Source organism: Bos taurus, chromosome 4, assembly GCF_002263795.3.
Source record: "Bos taurus isolate L1 Dominette 01449 registration number 42190680 breed Hereford chromosome 4, ARS-UCD2.0, whole genome shotgun sequence".
NCBI classification, from domain to species: domain Eukaryota; kingdom Metazoa; phylum Chordata; class Mammalia; order Artiodactyla; family Bovidae; genus Bos; species Bos taurus.
In genome coordinates this window covers 112657969-112680584 of record NC_037331.1, presented here as the reverse complement: position 1 = coordinate 112680584, position 22616 = coordinate 112657969, and the positions used below count along the sequence as shown (strand labels likewise).

The 22616-nt window shown below is 62.0% G+C and overlaps 2 protein-coding genes across 2 annotated transcripts in view; one reads left to right on the top strand and one right to left on the bottom strand.

Moving 5' to 3' along the window:
* RARRES2 (retinoic acid receptor responder 2) overlaps window positions 1-13124 on the top strand; it is an 85584-nt gene extending 72460 nt beyond the window's left edge. The window contains exon 6 of the mRNA XM_059885490.1: window positions 13115-13124. The gene's annotated coding sequence lies outside the window, so the exon portion shown is untranslated. The remainder of the gene's footprint in view (window positions 1-13114) is intronic.
* Window positions 2964-22616, bottom strand: part of SSPO (SCO-spondin) — a 51681-nt gene continuing 32028 nt past the window's right edge. The window contains 41 exon segments of the mRNA NM_174706.3: window positions 2964-3098; window positions 3736-3886; window positions 5272-5402; window positions 5646-5706; window positions 5842-5937; window positions 6247-6464; window positions 6765-6811; window positions 6938-7080; window positions 7180-7307; window positions 7406-7608; window positions 7759-7897; window positions 8296-8412; window positions 8557-8715; window positions 9020-9298; window positions 9605-9651; window positions 9904-10028; window positions 10270-10400; window positions 11364-11531; window positions 12136-12480; window positions 12667-12713; window positions 12803-12955; window positions 13225-13471; window positions 13569-13700; window positions 14552-14719; window positions 14890-15099; window positions 15598-15753; window positions 15899-15940; window positions 16505-16728; window positions 17003-17163; window positions 17718-17884; window positions 18214-18364; window positions 18366-18414; window positions 18518-18614; window positions 18879-19082; window positions 19401-19571; window positions 19664-19855; window positions 19968-20014; window positions 20541-20710; window positions 21702-21781; window positions 21945-22115; window positions 22202-22408. Coding sequence (NP_777131.2) covers window positions 3076-3098; window positions 3736-3886; window positions 5272-5402; window positions 5646-5706; window positions 5842-5937; window positions 6247-6464; window positions 6765-6811; window positions 6938-7080; window positions 7180-7307; window positions 7406-7608; window positions 7759-7897; window positions 8296-8412; window positions 8557-8715; window positions 9020-9298; window positions 9605-9651; window positions 9904-10028; window positions 10270-10400; window positions 11364-11531; window positions 12136-12480; window positions 12667-12713; window positions 12803-12955; window positions 13225-13471; window positions 13569-13700; window positions 14552-14719; window positions 14890-15099; window positions 15598-15753; window positions 15899-15940; window positions 16505-16728; window positions 17003-17163; window positions 17718-17884; window positions 18214-18364; window positions 18366-18414; window positions 18518-18614; window positions 18879-19082; window positions 19401-19571; window positions 19664-19855; window positions 19968-20014; window positions 20541-20710; window positions 21702-21781; window positions 21945-22115; window positions 22202-22408 — 5957 coding nt within the window. The 3' untranslated portion in view covers window positions 2964-3075.

Genomic DNA, 22616 nt, shown 5'->3' with positions numbered 1-22616 from the left:
ACGCCATGGACTGCAGCATACCAGGTTTCCCTGTCCTTAAGTATCTCCCAGAGTTTGCTCAGATTCATGGACATTGAGTCAGTGATGTTATCTAGCCATTTCATTAGTCATTAAGGAAATACAAATTAAAATTGCAATGGGACACAACTTCATACCCACCGAATGGGTAATAAAAAAAAAAATAAGAAAGATAACAGCAAGTGTTGGAGAGGATGTAGAGAAATGAGCCCTGGTACATTTTGGGGCAGAAGTGGGGATGGCATAGGGGCAGGGGAGGGAGATGTAAAATGGTGCAACCACTTTGGGAAACGGTTTGAAAGTTTCTTAAGAGGTTAAACTTACCATATGACCTAGCAATTCCCACTGCTAGGTATATACCGAAGAGAAATGAAAACATGACCACACAAAGACTTGTATAGGAATGTTTATAGCAGCTTTAAATGTTTATAGCATGAGTTTGAGCAAGCTCCAGGAGTTGGTGATGGACAGGGAAGCCTGGTATGCTATAGTCCATGAAGTAACAAAGAGTCAGACACAACTGAATGACTAAATTGAACTGAATTGATGGCAGCTTTATTCATAGTAGACCAAAAACAAGGAAGTACTCAACTGTCCATCAACTGATGAATGCGTAGATAAAATATGGCATATCCACACAATGGATTACTATTCAGCAACAAAAGGGAACAAGCTGTTGGCACATGCTGTAATATGAAAGTGTGAAAGGAAAGGAAAATAAAAATGGAGTTGGTATTGCTAAGAGAGCTCTTGAAAATGGAGCTGAGAGTCCATTAAGGACGTGTGACTTATTCATTTCTCAGCCTGGGTGGAATCTGATCTTTTGACTTGTTGGCTTGGGGAATACAGGGTCTTGTTGATTTGTTGGTTTGGGGAATACAGGGTCCAGAATACCTTCCAGAAACTCAAGATACTAACCAGACCCTTACCCTAAAATATGATCATCTGTTTACTTCTTGGATCCACGGACAAAGCAATGTTGCATGCTATTTTAGTTAACAATAATTGTTGCTGCCATCAAGCCATCAACAACTGTAGCCACAGCCCCATGGTTGTACCCTGAGGGGATTCAGGATGGAGGAAAACAGCGTACTGACCCAAATAGTTAAGATGCATAGGTAAGGGATAATTTCAATGAACCCAGACTCTTGCATCTTCCCATACATAGAAAAGCACTACAATCATTAACTGGAGATATCAGTATTTTGTGATTAGCAATAATCACTTGATGTTCAACTACATTTTTTTTTTCCTCAGAAAAATCTCCTATTATTCCTCCACTGCCTCAGAGCTGTCTGAAAGGCTGTCTCCCAAAACATAGTCCTCAGTAAGGGCTCCAAATAAAACAGGCAATTTTTAGGTAGCGTGTTTTTCTTCCGTTGACAGGCCTTCTTTAAAATGACTCCTGATTCTTAGTATTAGTAATATGCTCAGTCATGTCTGACTCTTTTTCAACCCCATGTGTAGCCCACCAGGCTCCTCTGTCCATGGAATTTTCCAGCTAAGAATACTGGAATGGGTTGCCATTTCTTACTGCAGGGGATCTTCCCAACCCAGGGATTGCATTTGCAGGCGGATTCTTCACCACTAGCACCACCTGATTACTTATCGACAACTATTTTCTGACTCACATCAGACTCAATCCACTCTCTCCAGGCAACTTTAAACAACCTCGTGGCTCTTTGTTTTTATTAGCCCCCAAATCTTTCTCTTCCTCAGAACACTCCTTCAGGGTTACCCGTATCCATGTCTCCTGAATTGTAATTCTTAAGGTTCCCAATAAATTTATTTGCAACCTCCTGTATTATTTATTTTGCTTGACAGATGAATCTCAAAATCATCATGCTAATACAAAGGAGCCAGACATTTATATAAAGTGTCCAGAACAGGCACATCTTAGTTCAGTTCAGTCACTCAGTCGTGTCCAAATATTTGAGACCCCATGGACTGCAGCAGGCCAGGCTTCCCTGTCCATCACCAACTCCCAGAACCTGCTCAAACTCATGTCCATAGAGTCGGTGGTGCCATTCAACCATCTCATCCTGTCAGCCCCTTCTCCTCCCACCCTCAATCTTTCCCAGTATCAGGGTCTTTTCCAATGAGTCGGTTCTTCGCATCAGGTGGCCAAAGTATTGGAGCTTCAGCGTCAGCATCAGTCCTTCCAAAGAATATTCAGGACTGATTTCCTTTAGGATGGACTGGTTTGAACTCATTGCAGTCCAAGGAACTCTCAAGAGTCTTCTCCAACACCACAGTTCAAAAGCATCAATTCTTTGGTGCTTAGCTTTCTTTATAGTCCAACTCTCACATTCATACACGACTACTGGAAAAACCATAGCTTTGACCAGACGGACCCAATAAAATGGATTGTTTTATACAATCACTGGGCCTGGAGGTGGGAAGAATGTATCATAAATTGGCTTGAAATAATGCAAATGTTCTAAAACTAGCCTGTGGTGATGTTTGTGTGTGTTTTCTATGAAAGTCAACTTTTATAAAACTTTGTGTGTTTTCCATAAGTCATCAAAGTGTAAACTCAAAATGGGTGAATTTCATAGGATCTAAATTATATCTCAATAAAACTTTTCAGAAGGAGGAAGAGAAGCAGACCTCAGCATGAGATGAATGTATCTTGCATGGAAATGCCTGCCAGAGCTGCAGCTGCTATCAGATGGGGTGAGGGATGGGACCTGGGGCCCTAGAGATGTCTCGTACCAGAAATCTTAAGACTTTACATCCCAACTGCTAAAGATGAGGAATCTGAGGTTCAGATATGGGAAGTGACTTGCCCAAGTTCACTAGCATGAGCGATTCGCAGAGGTTTCCCAGGTGGCAGTCCTTGTGCAGGTCCAGGCCAGGGCGCAGAACCCACCCTCCCACCCCCACAACTCCCAGCCCACCTCCCCTCCCCTGTGAATCCTGGGATGCAGACTCTGTACACGGGCTTGCTGCCAATGTCACTTTATTTGGAATATGCTAGAACTAGAATAGGGGATGGGGGACGGGGCATGGGAGGAGGGGTCATGATGGCCAGTGCAGGCCTCATCAGGGAAGCCGTCAGCGCTCTGAGAAATCACCTCCTGGAGGACAAATAAAAGGGAGATGCGCTATCAAAAAAGGCAGGGTAATCGGGCTGGGAAGGGATGGGGCTGGAGAGAGGGAGGGTGCTGAGCAAACTGGCAGGAGAGGAAGGGAGAGCCGCCAGGAGGAAGACCGCAGTCACGGTGAGCTTCTGCCCCAGGCGTTCTCAGCGCCCTTCCATCTCTTTCTCACCCCCCACACTGTGTGGTGGCCTCGGGTTAACGTGTACCAGGTGTTTATAGAGAACCTGGCACTTCGCATACAGCCTCTCACCAAGTCCTCCCAACAAGCCTGTGCAGATCGTCACCTGGGTGTAAAGACGAGGTCATGGAACCTCAACAAGGAAGGAAATGGATGAGCTGGGATTCGAACCTGATGTGCCTGACCCCGAACATCTGGGCTTAAGTGTGATTAGAGAACAAACCAACAAGAATGCTAAGAAGGGGAATGGAGCAGAGCAGAAGGACTCGGAGGAGGAAATTCCCGCGAGGCGCTGTCGGGTAACGCGCCCGGCCTGGCCAGCTCCTGGCCTCAGGTGACCCCAGACCCCGGCCTAAGCCCCGGCCCCGCCCCTGCCCCACCCAAGACCCCGCCCACAAAGAACCCCGCCCCTCCGGGAACCCCGCCCACACCCACCCTGGCAGGCGCTGCACTGGCAGCTGTGAATGACCGGCAGCACCACCAGCTCTGTGCGGCCGCCAGGGCAGCGCAGGTTCAGGATGCGCACCGGGTTCTCAGGGTCTAGGCGGTAGCTACAGCAGTCACACTGACTCTGCAGGTACGGCTCCTGGGCGAGAGGGAGCGGATGGCTGAGCTGGGGAGGGGCAAAGAGTTTGCCCAAGCCACCTGCCTTCCCTGGCCTTTCCTATCCAAGACAGCAGAGTGCAGGGAGAACCAGATCCCAAGATCTCAGCTCCCAGACCTCTTCGCCAAATAGGGAAGCCAGGCGGGGGGCGTGTCACCACCAAGCCCCCAGTTCTCCAAGAAGCCCACCTCCTCCATTCCAGGCCCCACCCGTCTGAGCATCCAACAACTTGCAGGTTAAACGAGTGCTTTTTTAACACGCTCATCACTGCATCCTGGTAGCAGTGGGGAAAAACACGGGTCTACTTCTAAGTCTAGTTGAAGAGACAGAGTAGTAATTTCTGAACCTACAAATAATGAAGTCCTCAACTGCAGAGTCCGATCCTAAGTGCAAAGTGAGTTCTCACTCCAAAGCAGGCACTCTTGCTTTATGATTATACAGTAACTCTGTGAGTCCTGCTGAACGTTTGATTTAATTTTACATGTAATTCTAACTTTATTTTTAAGTAGATCATACATTCACACAATACCAAGTTAAAGATCGACAACAGAAAAAAATTCTCCCCCGACTGTATCCCACTGCCACTTACTTTTTCCTCCCCAGAAAAAAAAAATGTATTAACTGTCCTCTCCTCACTCTGTGTTTTTAAAAAAAAACCCAAAAAGTGATTTGAGAGGCATTTCCAGAAGGTTTCAGGAGTGCTCGGAGGAGCAGGAGAGTGGCCACAGGTTGAGGACCAGGTGGGAAAGCACCTTTGTCTTCCAGGCATAGGTTACTTTGGCCAGGTGGGCTGAGGCAGGGCCAGGAGCCGAGTGAGGCTCCACTATGGCTGGATGCCGGGCAGGTCGGAGCCACAGCTCTCCAGGCTCAGGGCTGGGGGAGTCAGGGTGACACAGGGCTCCTGAGGAGGTCGGCACCAGGAGGGTGAACGCAGAGCGGAGCTCTGTCTCAGTCTTCTGGGCAACGCCCAGGACGAGACTACCGTGGATAACATCTGCCCTTCAGCCTTCGCTCACTGTATCACGGGTTAACTCAGCGCCTCCCTGCCCTTCTCTGTTGTTCTGGCTGGCCTGTCTTGAGGGGCACAGTGGGCCGAAAAGTAGGTGCCAGGGGCTGTGTGGGGCCACAGTAGGGAGGAGCGGGACAAAAGCCCCAGGAGGGGCAGGAGGCAGGCAGCAGACTCCAGAGCCCAAGCCCCACTGAGGTCGCCAGGCCACCTGGCTCTGATCAGCTGTAGGCCTGCGAGATGACTCTGTCGCTCATGTCCCCTGGGCTCTGCCTGGGTTCTGGGCTCGCAGCCGCAGGCCCTGGGTGTCTGCCGGTTGAGCTGCCTCCCTGAGCCGGCAGGCCCCCCACCCCATGCTCACCTCAGGCAGGACGTTGGTGCTGGACGGGCAGTGCCCGCTGCAGTAGTTCACTTCCACCTGCTCTAGGTAGCAGGCGCCCTTGGTGAGGTTGCGAAGCTCCGTGAGGTGCCTGCAGGAGACGGGCTGCTCTTCTGTAGGAGAGGGGCAGGGCAGGGAGTGGACCGTGATGAGGGGACTTCATGAGGCAACAGAGCGTGGACCCGAGCAGGGCAGGCTGGGTGGGGTGGCCTGGTATTGTGACGCAGTGCCGGGGGGTCTTCACTCTGCTAATCTACATGGTGGGGAGGACGGGGGAAGGTGGCCTCCCGAGGGCAGGGGGTGGGGGTGGGAGAAGGGCCCAGAGCAGGCAGGAGGGGCCCCCCGTCCCGGCGTACCCGGAGCCTCCTGGCGGCAAGTGGGACAGCAGCCTCCAGGCTCCTGCACGGCCGTCTCACCCTGCAGACGGAGGGGGCACCCCAGTCCGCTCAGGAGGAAGGCCCAGTGCCCCACACTGCCTGCTTGAGGCCCTGAGACCACCCTTCAGGGAGGGACCCAGGAAGGAGCCCAGGGCCACGGGGCTCAGGTGGGTACCTGGGCACAGGTGAGCGGGGGGCAGTGCTGGGTGCAGATACTCTCCCCGCTGACGCAGCGGCAGCTCTCACAGGCCTCCTGCCACTCGGATCCCGGCTGGGGAAGGGGGGCAGAACTTGCTCTCCACACCCCCCTCCCCATCACAGACTTTTCTGTTACCCAGCCCCCACCCCGAGCCCACCCAGGGGCCTGGCCAGGGCAGTGGCCTGAGACCAGCGTCGGCAGCAAGGGTTTCAGGAGGGAGGTGGGCCCCTGGGGGCCAGAGATGGTCCAAGTGTGCCAGCCGCTGGCCAAGCTGCCTGCTGCTGCGGGTCCGGGTACAGGGGTAGGAGCCAGGGACAAACCAGTAGTCCAGAGCCCTGGGTCAGGAAGGGCCAGGGGGCACTGAGGGCCACAGTGGCTCACCAGGTGGGGGCGCCCATGGTGCCAGCACTCGCAGAGATCCACGGGCACGCAGGGGCCCTCCTGGCTGCGGAAGTGCCCGCGCTGGCACACACAGCCCGGGGCCTGCCTCCCACTGCAGTTGCCCTGGGTCTCTGTGGCGTTGGGTTCCCGGCACGTCTGCTCGCAGGGCCCCAGCTCCCCGGGGGCCACCTGCTGCCACGTTTCTCCGGGGGGGCACTCTGCCAGGGAAGACCACCCATCCCACCACTCAGGTCAGCCCTGGGTCCAGCCTCCACCCTCCCCCTCCCACACTGGGCACCCCAGGTCCCTCCCCGCTCCTCAGCACTGCCCACTCGGCTCCAGCAGCCTCCAGATATCCTGGTCTCCAAACCCACCTCTCAGCTTCTATCCACCCTCCCATATAGTAGTGGGGCCCAGCTTGGTGGCTGGAGGGTAGCACTGGCCCCTCTCCCCTCATCAGGGCAGCCTGGCCTTGGCTTTGGAGGGACCAGCAGGAAACTGGGCAGCCCACATCTCACCCTGACAGTCAGTGAGGGAGCAGCTGAAGGCTCCACCTTGGCAGATGCTGGGAAGACAAATGCTCTCTTCAGATGCCTGCCATGCCTTCCTCCCCACCCCCATTCTCAGCTCCCCACCCGTACTCCCAGCACCCCACCCTGACACTCTCCCCACCCACACTCCCGGCCCTTACCAGTGGGTGCAGTTCTGGGTGAGCAGAGTCCCTGGGGGCAGCTCTCGATGCTGCTCTTCAAGAGTCAAGGTGAGGCCCCAGGGCAGAGACAGCTGGGTGCAGGGGCACTCGGCAGGGGGCACACACGTGCCGTTGTGCAGTAGCTGAGGCGGGGCAAGTTCGAGTTACATGTGACCACCACTCCTGCCCCCCCACCAGCCTGGTCCCCGACTCGAGAGTCAGGGCACAGCGCCCGAACCCACCTGCCCTCTGGGGCAGTCACAGCCAAGCTGGCAGGGTTCCTGCATGCAGGGGGTGCCAGGCTGCAGATGCGAACAGAGGCGCGGGCACGAGACAGCGCAGGCACTGAGCACCTGGCCGGGTGGGCACTCTGGGGGTGGAGGGGAAGCAGAGAGTGAGGTGGAGTCCAAGGGGGGTCCTCAGGACAGGCCCCAGGCTGGGCAGGAACCTACCACCCTGGGCACTAACCGGGGCAGGGCTGCAGGTTACAGTCCTGCTGTTGCTCCATGTCCTGGGCCTGGCACGGTGTCACCCCGGGGCCCTCCTTGCAGCTCCGATGTCTTTTGGTGGTGCCCCCACCACAGGGAGCAGAGCAGTTGCTCCAGGCTGACCAAGGCCCGAGGGTTGGACACTCATGGGAGGAGCACGCCAGGGACCCGTTGACACAGGTGCTGGGGGCAGGGGTGTGCAGAAAGGGCTCAGAGCCCCGAGAGTCAGGGTGAACAGCCTTTGCTCCCTACCGATGCCCCATTCCTTGGGCTGGCCCGAGCCTCCCACCCAAAGCTCCCCATCCCCATGTAGCCATTGGAGGGCATTCGTACCAGTTTCTGCAGTCCAGCCGCACCACCTCAGCCGGGGCCAGCGCCCAGGAAGCGTTGGGGCTGGGGAGGCCGCAACGGCAAGAAGACACAGGCACACAGTGCCCATCCTGTACCAGCTGGCCAGGGGGACAGCGGCAGCCTGGGAGAGGGGGTGGGGGGACAAGCAGGATGTGGCAGGTGCACACGGGGAGCCCTCTCTCAGCAAGAGGGATTCCAGTGCCTAGGGCAGCCCTGGTGTGCCCTCCCTCCCGCCCCTCCCACAGGATCAGGCCTCTCTAGGCTGCCCCGTGTGTGGAGACCCACCTTGGGGACCTCTGAGGCTGCCCCAGAGCACCCCAAGGACACAGCACATCTTGACCAAGGCTCACTCAGTCAGGACCCCCAGCTGGTCACTAAAAGTGACCCAGGGATCCACTCTGCTGCCCTGTAACTCATGACCCAGCCGTCCACCCGCCCCAGGTCACAAGCTCTTGGGCAGCAGGAGGCAGTGGGCTTCCCCAGAGTCCCTGGGCCAGGCGGTGGGCATGGCCTGGCCACCTGGGCGGCATGGTCCCTGCAGACACTCCACGCGGTCCCAGAGGTCAACACAGCTTCTTGGGCACTGGTTGGCACAGTCAGGGGTGGGCACGGTGTCCTGGGCCTCGCAGCTCTCTCCTGCAGACCAGAAGGTCGGAGTCTGAGCTGGGGTGTTCTGGAGTCCCCAGCCTTCCACGGGCACCTCCAGGGGCTGAAGCAGCAGCCCCCACCCCACCCCACAGGCCATATCCCCGGCCCCTCTTTCAATGCTGGATCCATTACCTGGGCAAGGCCCCATGTTACAGCTCTCAGTCTGAGCCCATGGCCCCCGGCAGCCTCCTCCAGGGGGGATCCCGGCCTCTCTCCAGCGCAGCCGGAATCCCCCACTGCAGGGCACCTGGCAGGGGCTCCAGGCCCCCCAGGGACCCCACTGACATAAGTCTGGGGAGAGAAAACGGGAGTCAGTGTCCAGGCCCACCCCCCGCCCCCTGGCTCCCTCTGCAGCCCTGAGTCCCCTTCCTCCTCTTCCAGCTGCTGCCCCCTCCCAACCTCAAATCCAGCAGACCCTGGAGTCTAGCAGGAGGATGAGCCAGCCAGCTAAGGGCCCCCCCACCAACAGACATGAATAGCGGAGCCCAGCCCTACCCGGCCAGGCCCCGCCCCTTACCAGACCCCGCCCATCCCCAGCCCCACATGGCCCCGCCCCCACGGGCCCCGTCCCCACGTGGCCCGCCTCCCCCATCACCTTGGCAGGCTCCAGGGTCTGGACAGAGGCGTTGTTGGCTGAGGGGCACAGTGCAGAGGTCTGGGTCCCCGGCCCACGGCCTCCCTGTCTCAGGGTCCAAACAGAGGCGGTGGCGGTGCTGCTCCGAAGCCAGCGTGGGGGCCGAGGTGGGGGACAGGCCAGCTGTGTCCTGGGGCCAGCGCTCCTCTAGGGCAGCCCTGGAGGCAGGGGCCAGCAGGCCGAGGGGCAGGCAGGGCCCACAGGGTGACCACTCAGACCAGCCGCTCAGAGGCAGAAGACCTAGGAAGGGCGGCTTGTGAGCGTCCTTCCCAGGGACTCCCCCGACCAGACCCAGAGACCACAGTGGATGGGGAACCAGAGGCTCCTGTTGTGACCAGAAAGTTCCAGAAACAGGAGAGCTGGAGTAGGGGGACCAACCATCCTGGTTTGTCTGGGACTGTCCCAGTCCTAGAAATGAACGTTCCAAGTCCCACTCCCACCCAGTACTGGGCAAAAAACCACCCCCACCGAAATCCTGGGCAGAAATCCAGCCCCCTACCCGAGTCCTGGAAAAAGAGGGACAGCTGGTCTCCTCGGTCCAGTTACCTTGACAGCCTTGGCTGGTGCACTGTAGCTCCCCGCGCTGGCATTCACTGTGGGAGGGGGTGGTCAGGGTGGGCTCCAGGAGGCAGGACCCAGCCCAGAATGGTGGGTTGGTGGGTGGGGGGCTCATGTAGGGGTAACCTGGACTCTGGGCTCATTTGGAGCAGGGGGAGGCTGGGACCTTGGGGTTCTGCTTGGCCTTCTCTGCGGGGGTCAGGCCACCCTGTGGAACCCCTCCTCCTCCCTGGTCCAGTCCCTGGTCCCAGGCCTCTGGTGCCACCTCCCTCACCCCCAACACTCACCACTCTTTGCAGCCCAGCTGCAGGCGGTCCCCAGGGGCCAGGGTCACCCCAGCTCCTTCTCCTGAGACGTGCTGGCAGTTACACTGTTCTGGGGGTACACAGCCTCCGGCCTGCTCCAGTAGCCCCTGTGCAGAAGGGAACAGGGGACAAGGCCTGGTGGCATCTCATCGTCACCCTAATGCCCACCCATGCCTGGCCCCCAGCAGGTGCCGTGCATGCTGCCGAGTCAATGGTGTGGGCAAACGGCCGCCTGGCAGAATGTGCAGTGCTGTCCGGATGAGAGGTTCGGAGGGGAGGGTAGGAGGTGCGGGAGAATGGACAGGGGACCCCTCCTCCTGGGGCATCTCCCCTGGCTCCACTCCTCACCTCAGGGCAGTAGCAGCCAGGCTGGCAGGGCGGCAGGTCCTGGCAGAGCCAAGGGCTCAGGTATGTGGCACAGAGTCCAGTGCAGGGGGAGCCACAGGCCTGGAACTCGAAGGGAGGCGCACAGCTGTCCTCTGCAGGGGGAGGCAGGCAGGCAGACAGGCTGGTGCAGGGTGTAGCCCAGAGACACCATCTGCCCCCCAAACCCAGAGGGCACAGTGCGTGGTCCCATCACCTCCCCTTGAAGTCACCCAGTAAGAGTGCAGGATACTGCCCCCCTGCAGTAGGTAAGGGCAGACCAGTGTTGCCCCATCCATGCCCACTCAGTCCCTGTAGGCACCTCCAACTGTTTGGACCCAGGAGAGCCAGCGGGCTGCAGGGGGTTCAAGCCCTGGCAGGTAGCTCCCAGGATTGGCAGGTGGGAGGCAGAGGGGTGGAGATGGAGGGCAGCTGGAGTAATAAGTGGGCAAAGACCCACCATGCCTGGGGCAGCTACCAGTGGACACAAAGCCACAGCTGGGGGGCTTCCCTGGTGGCTCAGTGGTAGAGAATCCACCCGCCAATGCAGGAGACACAGGTTCGATCCCTGGTCTGGGAAGCTCCCATGTGGCAAGAAGCAACTAAGCCCGTACACTACAACTATTGAGCTTGTGCGCTAGAGACCAAGAGCTACAACTACAGAGCTCATGTGCTGCAACTACTGAAGCCCACGTGCCCTAGAGCATGTGCTCTGCAACAAGAGAAGACACCGCAGTGAGAAGACCAAGCACTGCAACTAGAGAGTAGCCCCCACTTGCTGCAACTACAGAAAAGACACACACACACACACACACACACACAGGCACAGCTGGGCCTGTGGCTGCAAAGTGAGAAAACCACGGTGAAGGCTTGTGGGGCAGGGTGGGGGCGAGGGTGAGGCAGGGAGCAGCTGGAGCAGGGTCCCAGCCAAGGGCAGAGTCCGTGCAGGCGCGGGCCACCCCTCTGAGGACCTGGGCACCCTGAGTATCACTCTAAGAGGAGCTGGCGGTGCCCCCTGGGGACCCCGGGAGGCCCCTGCCAGGGTTCGTCTCCCCGGCTCCTCGCTCCCGGGGCCTCACCGGAGCAGTTTCCCGTGAGGCAAGGCCGGAAGTGGCCGTCCAGTCGAGTGCAGGGGGGGCCCGCCCCGGCGCCCCCGGGCGCGGGCCGCTGGTGTCGGTAGCGCTGCTGCACCAGCACCTCGCATGAGCACCGCGTCCAGCTGCTCCAGCTGCTCCACACACACTCCTCTAGGGACCAAGTGGGGCCAGGGCTCAGCCAAGGGCCTCTCTGAGCTCCCCAGCCTCTCTCCCACCCACCCTCCCCTCTCATCCCAGCCCCAGCCAACACCCTGAACAGGCAAAGGGCCAAAGGAAGCCAAGAATTCCGAAAGGTCCCAGCTGGCGGGCTTCCCTGCCACCCAGCAGTGAGGGTCACATGCCACAGGGCTCTAAAGGACTGATGGTGGAAGAGGGAAAACACTGAAAAAAGTCTTGAGAGGAGGTGCATGCTTGCTCAGTCACTCAGTCGTGTCTGACTCTTTGTGACCCCACAGACTGTAGCCTGCCAGGCTCCTCTGTCCATGGGATTCTCCAGGCAAGATTCCTGGAGTAGGTTACCATGCCCTCCTCCAGGGGATCTTCCCAATCCAGGGATCAAACACAGGTCCCCTGTGGCTCCTGCACTGGCAGGCAGATTCTTTACCATTGAGCCACCTGGGAATCCCTTGGGAGGAAATAAACAGACGTATATTTTGGGGAGATAATCTGGAACTTGATTATAATAATAAACATTCTCTGGATCTTGCGCAAGTAGGAGACAGAGAAGGGGGCTTCGCTTCTGACGCGCACTCACCCAGGCAGGGCCCCGCATAGCAGGCCTGGGTGTCCAGGCGCGGGGAGGTACTGTTGCAGGCGGGCTCAGCCTCAGCTAGCAGGCAGGGGCAGGACGCAGAGCGAGAGGCCAGGCCCGGACCGCAGCTGCGGGAGCAGGGCCCCCAGGGGCCCCAGGAGCAGGTGTCTGGCAGCGCCGGGCAAGGCCACAGCCCGCAGCGCTGGCTCTGGACATCGGGGCCCAGGCAGGGGGAGCCCCCTCGGGGAGGGGCCGAGGCCACACAGACCCGGGTGCGGACCTGGTTTCCACCTCCACAGGAGACAGGGCAGTCAGACCAGGGGGACCACGGCGTCCAGGCCCCGAGCCCTGCAGGAGGCAGCAGGGAGGTTAGAGAAATCAGAGGAGCAAAGAGGCAGAGGGTTGGACGGGACACTCAGCACACAGGGGCCGGCGGTTGGAAACACGGCGGGAGGGAAACACAAACAGAGCTGATAAGCGGAGGCCAAGGTGGAAGGCTAGCAGGGTAGGGGGTTTGGGAATGAACCCCCAGACCTGCACACTCGGCGTCTTCACATATGATGCCCTCCGGGGTGCAGGAGCTGAGGGAGGAGCCCAGACTCAGGGACGCTGCTGCCCAGCAGCATGGCACCCTCCCCTGTCTGCCCCCCGCCCCTGCCCCAGGGCTCACCACTGCTGGCATCCATCCTGCAGCCAGCTGTCCCCCAGGGAGCGGGGGCGAGTGCCCTGCAGGCACAGGGGTGGGCACGGGGACTGAGGGCAGGGCTGGCTCTGGGACTGCTCCTCCCGACACTCCGGGGCCCACGAGCCCGACGTGGAAGACCTGGGTGGTGCCCCGGGGCGGAGAAGGTGAGAGATGGTCCCGGGCCCTTCGTCACGCCTCCCACCGCCCGTGGGGAAGCCCAGCACAGGTGTGGAGGTGGCTAAGGAAAGGCAGGGATGACCAGGGACCAAAGCCAAGGCCAGGTCACCGGGTGGCACAAAGTCACCGGCGGGGACAGGATCCAGGAACCCCGGCAGTCCAGGAGGCCGCGTCCAGGCTGCGGGAGGCCCCGGTGGAGCGAGGTGAGACAGGCTGGCCCTGCCCCATACCGGAAGCGGCTCTGCTGCCCTGCGGGCCCGCACGAGCGGCTGCAGGGACTCCAGGCTGACCAGCGGCTCCAGGCGCAGTGGGCAGGAGGCGGGCAGGGCTGGGCGGTGCAGGAGAGCTGCCCCGCCCGGCACGTGCAGTTGTTGCAGGCCTCCTGGTGCTGGCTCCCCGGGGCCCAGCTGTGGCCCTGGGCATCCGTGCACTCGCAGTGCCCAAGGGGCACGCAGCCGCCGTCCTGCTCCAGGGACCCTGCGGGGGGCGGCCCTCCAGAGCTGATGCCCACGCCCCAGGGCCCCCCTCTGCCTTCCCCCTGAGCTGCCCCGCCGTGCCTGAAGGGAGCACCTACCCTCGGGACAGCGGCAGCCCTGCTGGCAGGCCTGGTCCTCCTGACACACGATCCCCTCCTGGAGGTCTGAGCAGCGGCGGGGGCAGCGGTTGGCACAGCTGACCACCTCCATGCCTGCAGGGCAGCCCTCCTCTGGGCAGACAGGAAGACCAGAGTCAAGAGGCCCTGAGCCCTGGGACTCGGGAACCCTCCCCCTGCCCCATGGGGGCCACCCTGACCTCCGTGAAGCCGTATGACCCGTCCCTCCCCTCCCCCAGGCTGGTGCCCAGGGAAGCCTGGGGTCCTGGGGAGACCCTGGGGGTCCTGAGGACACACTGAGTGACAGTCAGTTCCTCTCACTGTGAGTGCCCAGAACCTAGCCTGCTCCTGAGAAGTGTTTGTGAGGTGGACTGAATGCGTGCATCTAAAAGCCAGCATTCTCACTTATGTGGCTCCTTTGTGTTCATCCAGAGAAGGATGGAAGGGATGGGGGGTGATCAGTGTGGGGGGTGGTCCTAATAGAGGTGGTGGGCCTTAGAGTACAGGGTCCATAGGGTCAGTGAGCTTGGAAGTACCAACTTCAGAAGGAGCTGGAGCTTGGAGTGGGGGGCAGGGGTGACAACCTGGCTGGCTCAGTGGACCTCCCAGGCACCAGGTATCTCAAGACTGTTATCCTCAAACCCCCTGAAACTCTTGACCGGGTGGTTCCAGGAACTGAAGCGGGGGGGGGTGGGTCACAGCTGAAAGGATGAGCTCTAGTCCCAGGTGGGGGTGGGCAGTGGGGGCGGATTGGGCAGCTCAGCCCTAGCCACTGGTAGTCCTTGCCCAAAGCCCGGGCCCCACCACCATCTGCCCTTGTGGGGCTCGGTTTCCTTCACTGGCCGATGAGGTAGCAGCCTGCCCCCCATCCACATTGCACAGCGATGTGGGGGGTGAAATTAGAGGAGGGGGTGGGGAGAGCTTCGCAGGGAGCAAGGGCAGGAGGGCTGTCACCACTGCCGTACCACAGGGCGTGGGATTGCAGAGCCGTGCGTGATGCCTCTCCCCAACACAGGGGGCGCCGCCGTTCTTGGGTGGGGGGCTCGAGCAGCTGCGGCTCCTCAGGGACCGGCCCCCTCCGCAGCTCCGGTCGCACCAGGACCAGGGGCTCCAGCGTGACCAGCCTCCAGGCACTGAATGGGCCAGAGAAGGGCTGCACCAGGGGTCTGGCTCAGGCAGGGACCCCCACGTGTCCCCCGAGCCTGGGGCGAGGTCCCACGCTGGAGATGGAAGGGCCCGGGGTCGGGTGGGGCACTGATGCTCAGGAAGGGCAGTCTGGCCAGGCGCTCACTGCCCACCGCACCTGGGCAAGCTCGCAGGTTGCAGAAGCGGCGTTCCTGGTAGGCTGTAAGCACGTCAGGGCACCAGTGTCCACCGGGCCCTGGGGGGTGGTAGGCCCGCAGGCGGCGCTGCTGGCCCACCCCACAGCTGCGGGAGCACGGCTCCCACGGGGCCCAGGCAGTCCAGGAACAGTTCCCGGCCTCGCAGCCAGGGCCCGGGCACAGGGGCAACTCTGCGGGCGGGACAGGATGCCGCTGAGCTGCAGCCAGCTCCCTGACCCCCACCCTCCCCGGCCCAGCTCAAGTGCCAACCTCCTCAGCGGGAGCTGGCTATGCCCCATCCTGCCCCCCTTTCAGATCTGACCCTGACTGTCGTGTGGCTTTGGCAACCGGGCCTTGGTTTCCCCTCTCTCGGGGTGACAGTGGCTCAGGGCGGGGAGACAGTAGTCCCAGACTCCCAGGGTGGCTGAGGGATTTGGATGGGACCTTTTTAGGGGGGAGTATTTGGTACCCACATGAGTGAGGATGGGTGGAAGGTGGCAGGGCTCTCCAACAGCCGTTGGGGTTCACAAAGGAGGCCCAGGGTCAGGTTGAGAACTCCATATTTGCACAAGGAGTATTAGATGTGGGGCTTGGGGCTGGACGTTGGCTGGGGTTAGAATGACGCGTTAGAGGGGAGGTTCAGGGTCCAGACCCGGAGCAGCGTCAGAGGTCAGGACCAGAAGGCACACCTGTGCAGGAGGGCAGGTTGCAGGGGCGTTCCTGGGAAGCGGCACCCCCAGTGCAGTTCGCCAGGCAGAGGCGGCTGCGGCTGCGCCAAGCGGGGTGAGCCGGGTCTGTGCAGGTACCGGAGCAGGGGGACCACGGGGACCACAGGCCCCAGCCGCCTTGGGTGGGGAGAGGAGACCCCCAAGGAGTCAGCCCTGGGCTCCTGGGCTCGAAGCAGGGCTGGGGAGGGAGGAGGCCCGGGGCTTGCTCTTCCCCAAGGGAGGGGTGCAGGGAATCGGGGTGGGAACCTGGGGAGTCTGATACCTGGAAGGCCTGTCGCTGGCTCCGCCGTGGACCCTGCAGCCCCTGTGCCAAAGGAAACCTGTTCAGAAGTGTTTCCCAGACAGAAGTGCATGAGGCTGAAGCCCCAGGGCCGGTGGTCAAGTTCCCCAAACCTGTCCCTCTCTGGTTCAGCCCAGACACCCCAGGCCCCCAGCACAGCACTTGCTCATAGTAGCAAGGCCTTTGCTCAGGCCATGCCTGATTCCTGGCATCCCTTCCTCCAACGCTCGTCTGAGTCCTCTCCATCCCTCAGACCCCCTCAGATGCCACCTCCTCCAGGAAGCCCTCCTAGACCGTACCCCTAGGAAAATTCTCAACCTCCCCCATTTTCCCGAGCACATGCATTCTCCTACAGGGCACACCCCCCATGCTGAAATGGGTTATCTGAGCCCCTGGACTCCAAGGTCAGGGTCCTCACTCTCCTACCCAACCCCCCACACACATTCGGCAAGAGTTCCAGAAATTTGGTTGAACGTATCTGAGCAGAAGAGAAACACTAAGCTAGACCCAGAGCGGGGACAGGGATGGACAGACAGGAAGGGACAAAGGGCCAGCCAGACGCCTCCCACCCCACCCCCCTTCCCTCACCTGGGCACTCCGGGCTGGGGCAGTACTCGAGGTCCCAGTGGGGCCCGTGGCAGCCCTGGCCACCAGGAGCGGGCATGGGGCGCACACACTGGCGGCTGCGGGTGCGGGTGCCCAGCCCGCCGCAGGAGCGGGAGCAGGGGCCCCACGGACCCCAGGGGCTGAAGCCACCAGCAGCCTTGGAGCAGGCCTCCACGGAGCAGGACAGCTTCCCGTGCGCACAGGAGCTGGGGAGAGGGTGTGAGGATGAGGGGCCGGCAGCTCGGACCCCAGGAGAAAGGGGTGCGGGCAGACACGTCAGCCCCCAAGGGCAAGGAGACAGAGCTAGGGTGAGCCTGGGGTCAAGCGGCCGGGGCGGGGGGTGGAAGAAGGGGTGCAGGGCCGCCCAGGGCCCCTCGACACATCCTCTCACCCCCTAACCCTCAAATCCCCGCCCCAAATCCCCTACACTCTCATCATCCCCCTCAAATTCCCCCCACCCCAAATCTCTCACACCCTCACCAGTTGTGACAGCCTGTACGGAGGCTCTGACCCGAGCCCAACTCATCGCCAGGCCCAAGAGGCTGACCGTTTTCTCCCAGAACAGACAGGTGAGCCCCCGGGTCAGCGCCGGCAGCTCCTAGCCCCTGCAGCCACAAGGCGGTGAGCACACAGGGGCACTCCTGGGATGGGGGAGAAAGTGCAGAGACACAGGCTGGAGCCACCTGCCATGGGCCAGTCCTGCCCCACCCCACCCCCATGGACATCCTCGGAAGCGGGATGGGGAGAAGGAGACGGGTGGGAAAGATGCTCCTGACAGCTCTGGGTCCTAAGACTGCACTTCCAATAGCAAGTGGGACTGTGTACCTGCGTCAGGGAGCTGACCATGAGCAATGTAAGGCTATGGCTTGACCAGAGCTGGCCAGGCACCTTCCTGATCAGAGCACTTAGCCAGGACACGGCAGGGTCAACAGAGGCCATTTACAGGATGGAACCCGTGAGAGGAGAGCAAGGGAGGTGGAAAGGGCCTGAGCCAGGAACAGGGACGCCTGCGTTTGAGTCTAGCTCTGCTGGGAACTGTCCCCGACTCGGTGTGTCCCTTCCCCTGCCTGGGGGCTCAGGGCCACCAGCTCTAAGTCAGGACACTTAGAGGCCGTCCAGAGGCCACAGGGTCTGCAGAGGCAAGAGCTGACGGGGGAGGGGAGGGCCCTGGGCTGCTGGCAGGGGGAGTCCTAACCTGGACACAGGCCGAACGGTGCAGGAAGGTGCCCTCGGGGCAGTGACAGCCCTCCTCGCAGCCAGCGGAGAAGCAGCCCACCTGCCCCGTGACGTGGGCGCAGGAGAAGGGGCACCCTTCGCTGGGCTGACATTCACGGTACAGACGCCCAGCCGGGCAGCCTGCCTCTGAAGGGAACCCTCAAGTGAGCACCCGCACCACACCGCCCTCGCAGCCTCCTGTGCCCACCTCCGCTCCCCCCAGTGCCCATCCCCTCCTGTGTCCCCCCGGAGTCCTGCGGACCACACCCTCCCTGGGCCAGGCCCTGGGTCACACCCTCTCCTACTGTCTCCCCTGCCCCCCAAATCCACCTGCTTCCTCTTCTGTTTGCCCACCACTGGCCTGGGTGAGGGGTGGCATGTGGCGATGGGGTGGGAGAGGTCAAAAGGCAACCCATGAGTCAGGGTCAAAGGCCAGGATGGGGATCAGGAGTGACAGAGTCCGGGCCGGGGCTCACCTCTGCAGACCTGGGTGCGGCAGGTGCGGCTCTGGCGGGCAGGCCCGGGGCAGGGGGGGCGCGGGCAACGGCGGGAGCGCAGCTGCTCCCCTCCACCACAGGAGACGCTGCAGTCCTCCCAGGGGCCCCAGGAGCCCCACAGCCCCAGCCCTTGAGCAGGCGGGCACCTCCTGGCACTGAAGGATGCCTGCCACACAGGTGCTGGGGACAAGGGTGGGGTGTTAGAAGACAGGGCCCTGCCCGCTTCCCCCGGGGCCGTCCTGCCCGGCTGGCAGCCCACACCTCCCTGATGCTCTTGGCTCACCAGTTGTCACACGGCCCCGTCACCACCTCACCGGGCTCCAGGCTCTCCCAGGAGCTGAGCCCAGACCCCGCAGAGCGGCTCTGGTTCTCAGGGATCCCTGAGGGCACAGGAAGGGGGCGGGTGCTTCAGATGGCTCAGCCAATCACCAATCCTGCTCAGGGCTCTACCCCGCTGTCTCCACCTGGGGGGACCCAGGTCCTGGCGGGCGGAGGACACAGAAGCCCCAACAGGCACCAGCCCCGGGACGTGAGAGTTGCTCATTCCTGTCCCACAGTCCCAGGCTGGCCCCCGTGGGCAAAGTGGCAGGGGCCAGGCGGGAGGGCACTGCTGTGCTCGGGGGCGGGCTGGGGGAGGCACTGACCCATGGCTCCAGGCTGGTACTGGCAGCGGCACTGGGAGGGGGTCACGCAAAGGCCGTCCTGGGACAGCTGGCCAGGGGGACACCCACAGCGGGGCTGCTGGCAGCCCATCGAGTCTGGCTGGCACTCGACCCCAGGGGACAGGTCCTCGCAGGAGCGGGGGCAGGGCTGCCCACAGGGGAGAAGATCCTGGCCACCTGCACAGTCTGCAGCAGGAGGGAAGCAGAAAGGGTGGGTTTGGGGGGTCCCACCCTGGGGGGTGGGGCGCGTCCACAGAGTTGGGTGACCAGCCCTCCTGCCATGCCCGCCACCTGCTAGGACCTTCACTTGCCCAGTTCCATGGGGTGAGTGCCCTAAGGGCTCTCCCTCAAAGAAAGTGGTATGCATGTGTATATGTGGTGCGGGCCAGGGGCGGGGGTGAGATGGGGGGGCGGGTCAGATGCAGGGGATCAAAGGTCAGAGGTAGCATCTCCCTAGCCTTACAAGCCACCACCACCACCTGCCATCTCTGCAGAAATCCTCACCCGTGCACTGAGTGGAATTGCCCTGGCAGGGGCGACTCTGCCTGTGGCCCCCAGGGCAGGGCCGGCCTCCCTCAGAGGTGGGGGGCCAGCTACACTCTCGGCTGCGATGGGACTGCCCCAGGCACACGTCACAGGGAGACCACGGTCCCCACGGGCTCCAGGCTCCATCCACTGCGGCAAAAATACAAAAGCATCCCTTTGCCTTGGGAGGCCCGAGAGGTCCCAGCCCACTGAGATTAGTGCCGCCTGGTGGGGCGTCTCACCTGGGCACTCGGGGGTGCTGGCACAGGTCTCCCTCTGATGCTGGGCCCCCGCCTCCCCTGCCTCCCCGGGGCATGGGGCCCCGCCATGCTGTGGAGCCGGGCAGCTGCAGGCCCTGGAGCGGGTCCTCGTCTGTCCCTGGCAGGGCTGGGAGCACGCTGTCCACTCTGACCACGGGCACCAGGCGCCAGGCACTGTGGGGGTGAATGGTGAGCCCTGGGGTGCAGCCATCCCTCTCCCGGTCCCAGCCCTCCCTGCGCCCCAGGACACTGCTTTTTCTCACCTTGCTCTGAGCAGGGTACATACCTGGGCAAGGCAGGTCTGTGCAAGTGAGCTGGCCCTCGGAGCAGGTGCTGGGCGGGGCACGCAGACAGAGAGAGAGGGCAGCTCATTCGCACCGTGCCCTCCAAACACACCCCTCCCTGTCTGCCTCCCCTTCCCCTTTCCCCCACCTCCAGCCTCTGAGGTCTCAGTCCCCCTCCCCACTCTCCAGCACCTCTAGTCCCTGCTCCCTGACCCACTCCAGGCATGCCCAGGGATCCTGCGGACTCAGTCCTATGGGGAAGTGACCACAGGTCGTCTGCGGCTAAAGGAAGCCAGACAGCAGGAGGAAACACCACAGCGCCACCCCCTGTCCCCTCAAAGCACAAGCCCAGCTCTTCAAAGTCTCCCAGATCCCCAGAGCTGGCTGCCTCAGATTCCCCACCTGTCAGACCAGGGATTAGGGTACCTGCTGCATCTTCTCAGAGCTTGTGGGAGCCTAGTGTGCATCAGCTGAGACCGGGAGAGCTCAGGTGTGTGAGATACGGAGTGGACTAGCCCTGCCCTCACCCGTGGCATCCTGCCCGCACGCCGCCCCTCGCCCCCACCGGCCCTCACCAGTAGTTGCAGCCGTCAGGCTTGGCCAGCTGGGCCCCTGGACGGTGCCGCTCCCCAGTCAGCAGGTCCAGGCAGCTGCAGTGACCGGGCTGCACGCAGACGGTGCCGTCGGCACTCAGCACCTGGCCTGGGGGGCAGTAACAGCCGGGCTGGCAGTGCCAAACGCAGTGCTGGGGGACAGGAAGGGAGGGCCCAGGTCAGTGGAAAGCCGGGGGCGCAAGGGGACTGCTGCGGAATGGAAGGGGGCGCCGGGAGCCACGATGAAGTGAAGAAGGAGGCTGCGGGGGTGGGGAGGGGGGCGCGGCGGAGAGGGGTGCAGAGGGGAGGAAGTGCGATGCTCCAGGTCATAGCTGTCTTTTCTAAACACAGTTTAAGCCGCGTTTCCACTGGAGTTTCTCCTCCAGGGGAGGAGAGTGGGGAAGGGACAGCCTGCGAGGAGCTTCCCTGAATGGAGTATCCTCCAGACGTTGGGCCCCGTGGAGGGTTGAGTGGGGACCAAGGCAGATCTCCTAGGACGGAAGGAGCCGGGGACCGGAAAGCTGGCGGGAGCGGCGGGCGTTTGGGAAGGCGCCGGGACTCCCTGGGAGAGGTCGGGACCAGACACCGTGTCCTGGTCCTCCCGCCTCCGTGTGGAGCCTCCCGTCCCCCTTGGACAGGCCCAAGCAAGGCTTCTCAAAGCGCCGTCCCTTCGCCCTAGCTGTTTGCTCCAGCATCTTTTGACTCGGGGCCGCGTCCTCGCCACTGCGCAGGCGCCACTGGACCGCGCCCACCCCCGGCGGCAGCCGGCCTGGGTCCCTCTCCATGGTCCTGGACTGGCCCCTCGCCCCGGCAGGCGCGTGCGCACTCACGCGCGCACAGGGCCAAGGTCTGCGCACCAACGCGCTTGGGCGGGGGGCTTCGGATGGATGATCCATCAAAAGGACTGCCCTTTTCCTGTGCGTTCCTGCTGTTTCTATCATAAAACGTGTCAACCGAGAAACGTATATGCTGTGTAAGGACGACAAGGGCTGCTGGATGAGGCTCACTCCCGCTGCTGTCTAGAATCAGGAGCCAGGCCGGCTGGGCGCTGACCCCTTTTCTTCCCTCCAACCGCGGACGGCCCCAGGTCAGAGGGGCCATACCTGCCGTCCGGCAATGTGACCGTCAGGAGCCCAGACTCACCACGAGGTCATCGCAGGAGCGAGGGCAGGGAGGGCCACAGGCGCTGTACTCCGCCCCTTCGATGGCGGTGCAGTTGGTCACTGCGGAGTGGGTGGGGTGGGGGGGGAGGAGGGCACCCGGCTGGGTTGACAGCTGTGCGGTTCAATCTCACGCCCCTCCACCTCCCTGCTCGCCTCCCCAGAATGCCCCCCACAGCTTTCCCACCTCTCCTCCTTGACCCCCACCGCCGTCCCTGGCAGGTACCTGGGCATGGCAGAGCCTGGCAGGCCGCCCCCTGGGCCCGAGGCCCCTCGCAGTAATCCCCCAGGCCCTGGGGTGGGGGCTGATCACAGGCTCGGCTCCGGCTCCGGAGACCCCCTCCACAGCTCCGGCTACAGCTGGACCAGGGTCCCCAAGGGCCCCAGCCTCCAGCTCCTGGGGAACAGAAGAGGAAGCAGTGGCGAGGGGCTGCGCTTGACTGGGGCAAGGTGGTGGGCACGTCTGGGCTCCACAGGACTCACGGTCACACTCTGGCAGGAGGCAGGGCTCCTCCTCTGCCTCGGGGCCTGGGCAAAGAGGGGGCACCGAGGACAGCAGGAGTGGCGGGGCCATGCTGGACGGTGCCCCACCGGGGGGCCTGGTGCAGAAGCGGTGTTTATGGCGCCGGGCTGGGCCACAAGAGGCCGAGCACTCGCTCCATGGGGTCCAGGGTGACCACGTGGGCTGACCTGGGGTGCGCAGCAGGGAGAGGCAGAGAGGACAGAGCAATGGAAGGCCGAAGGGGCCCAAAGGGCGAGGGGCAGGGTGCATAGGACAGGCCGCCCCCTCCCTGCCCCCCTCTCCCAAGGGCTTTCCTCCCCAGTGCTACCTCCCTCCCACCCCTGCACAGACCCACTCTGGCGGGGCAGGGGGAGTGAAGTCAGGAGAGGCCCCCTT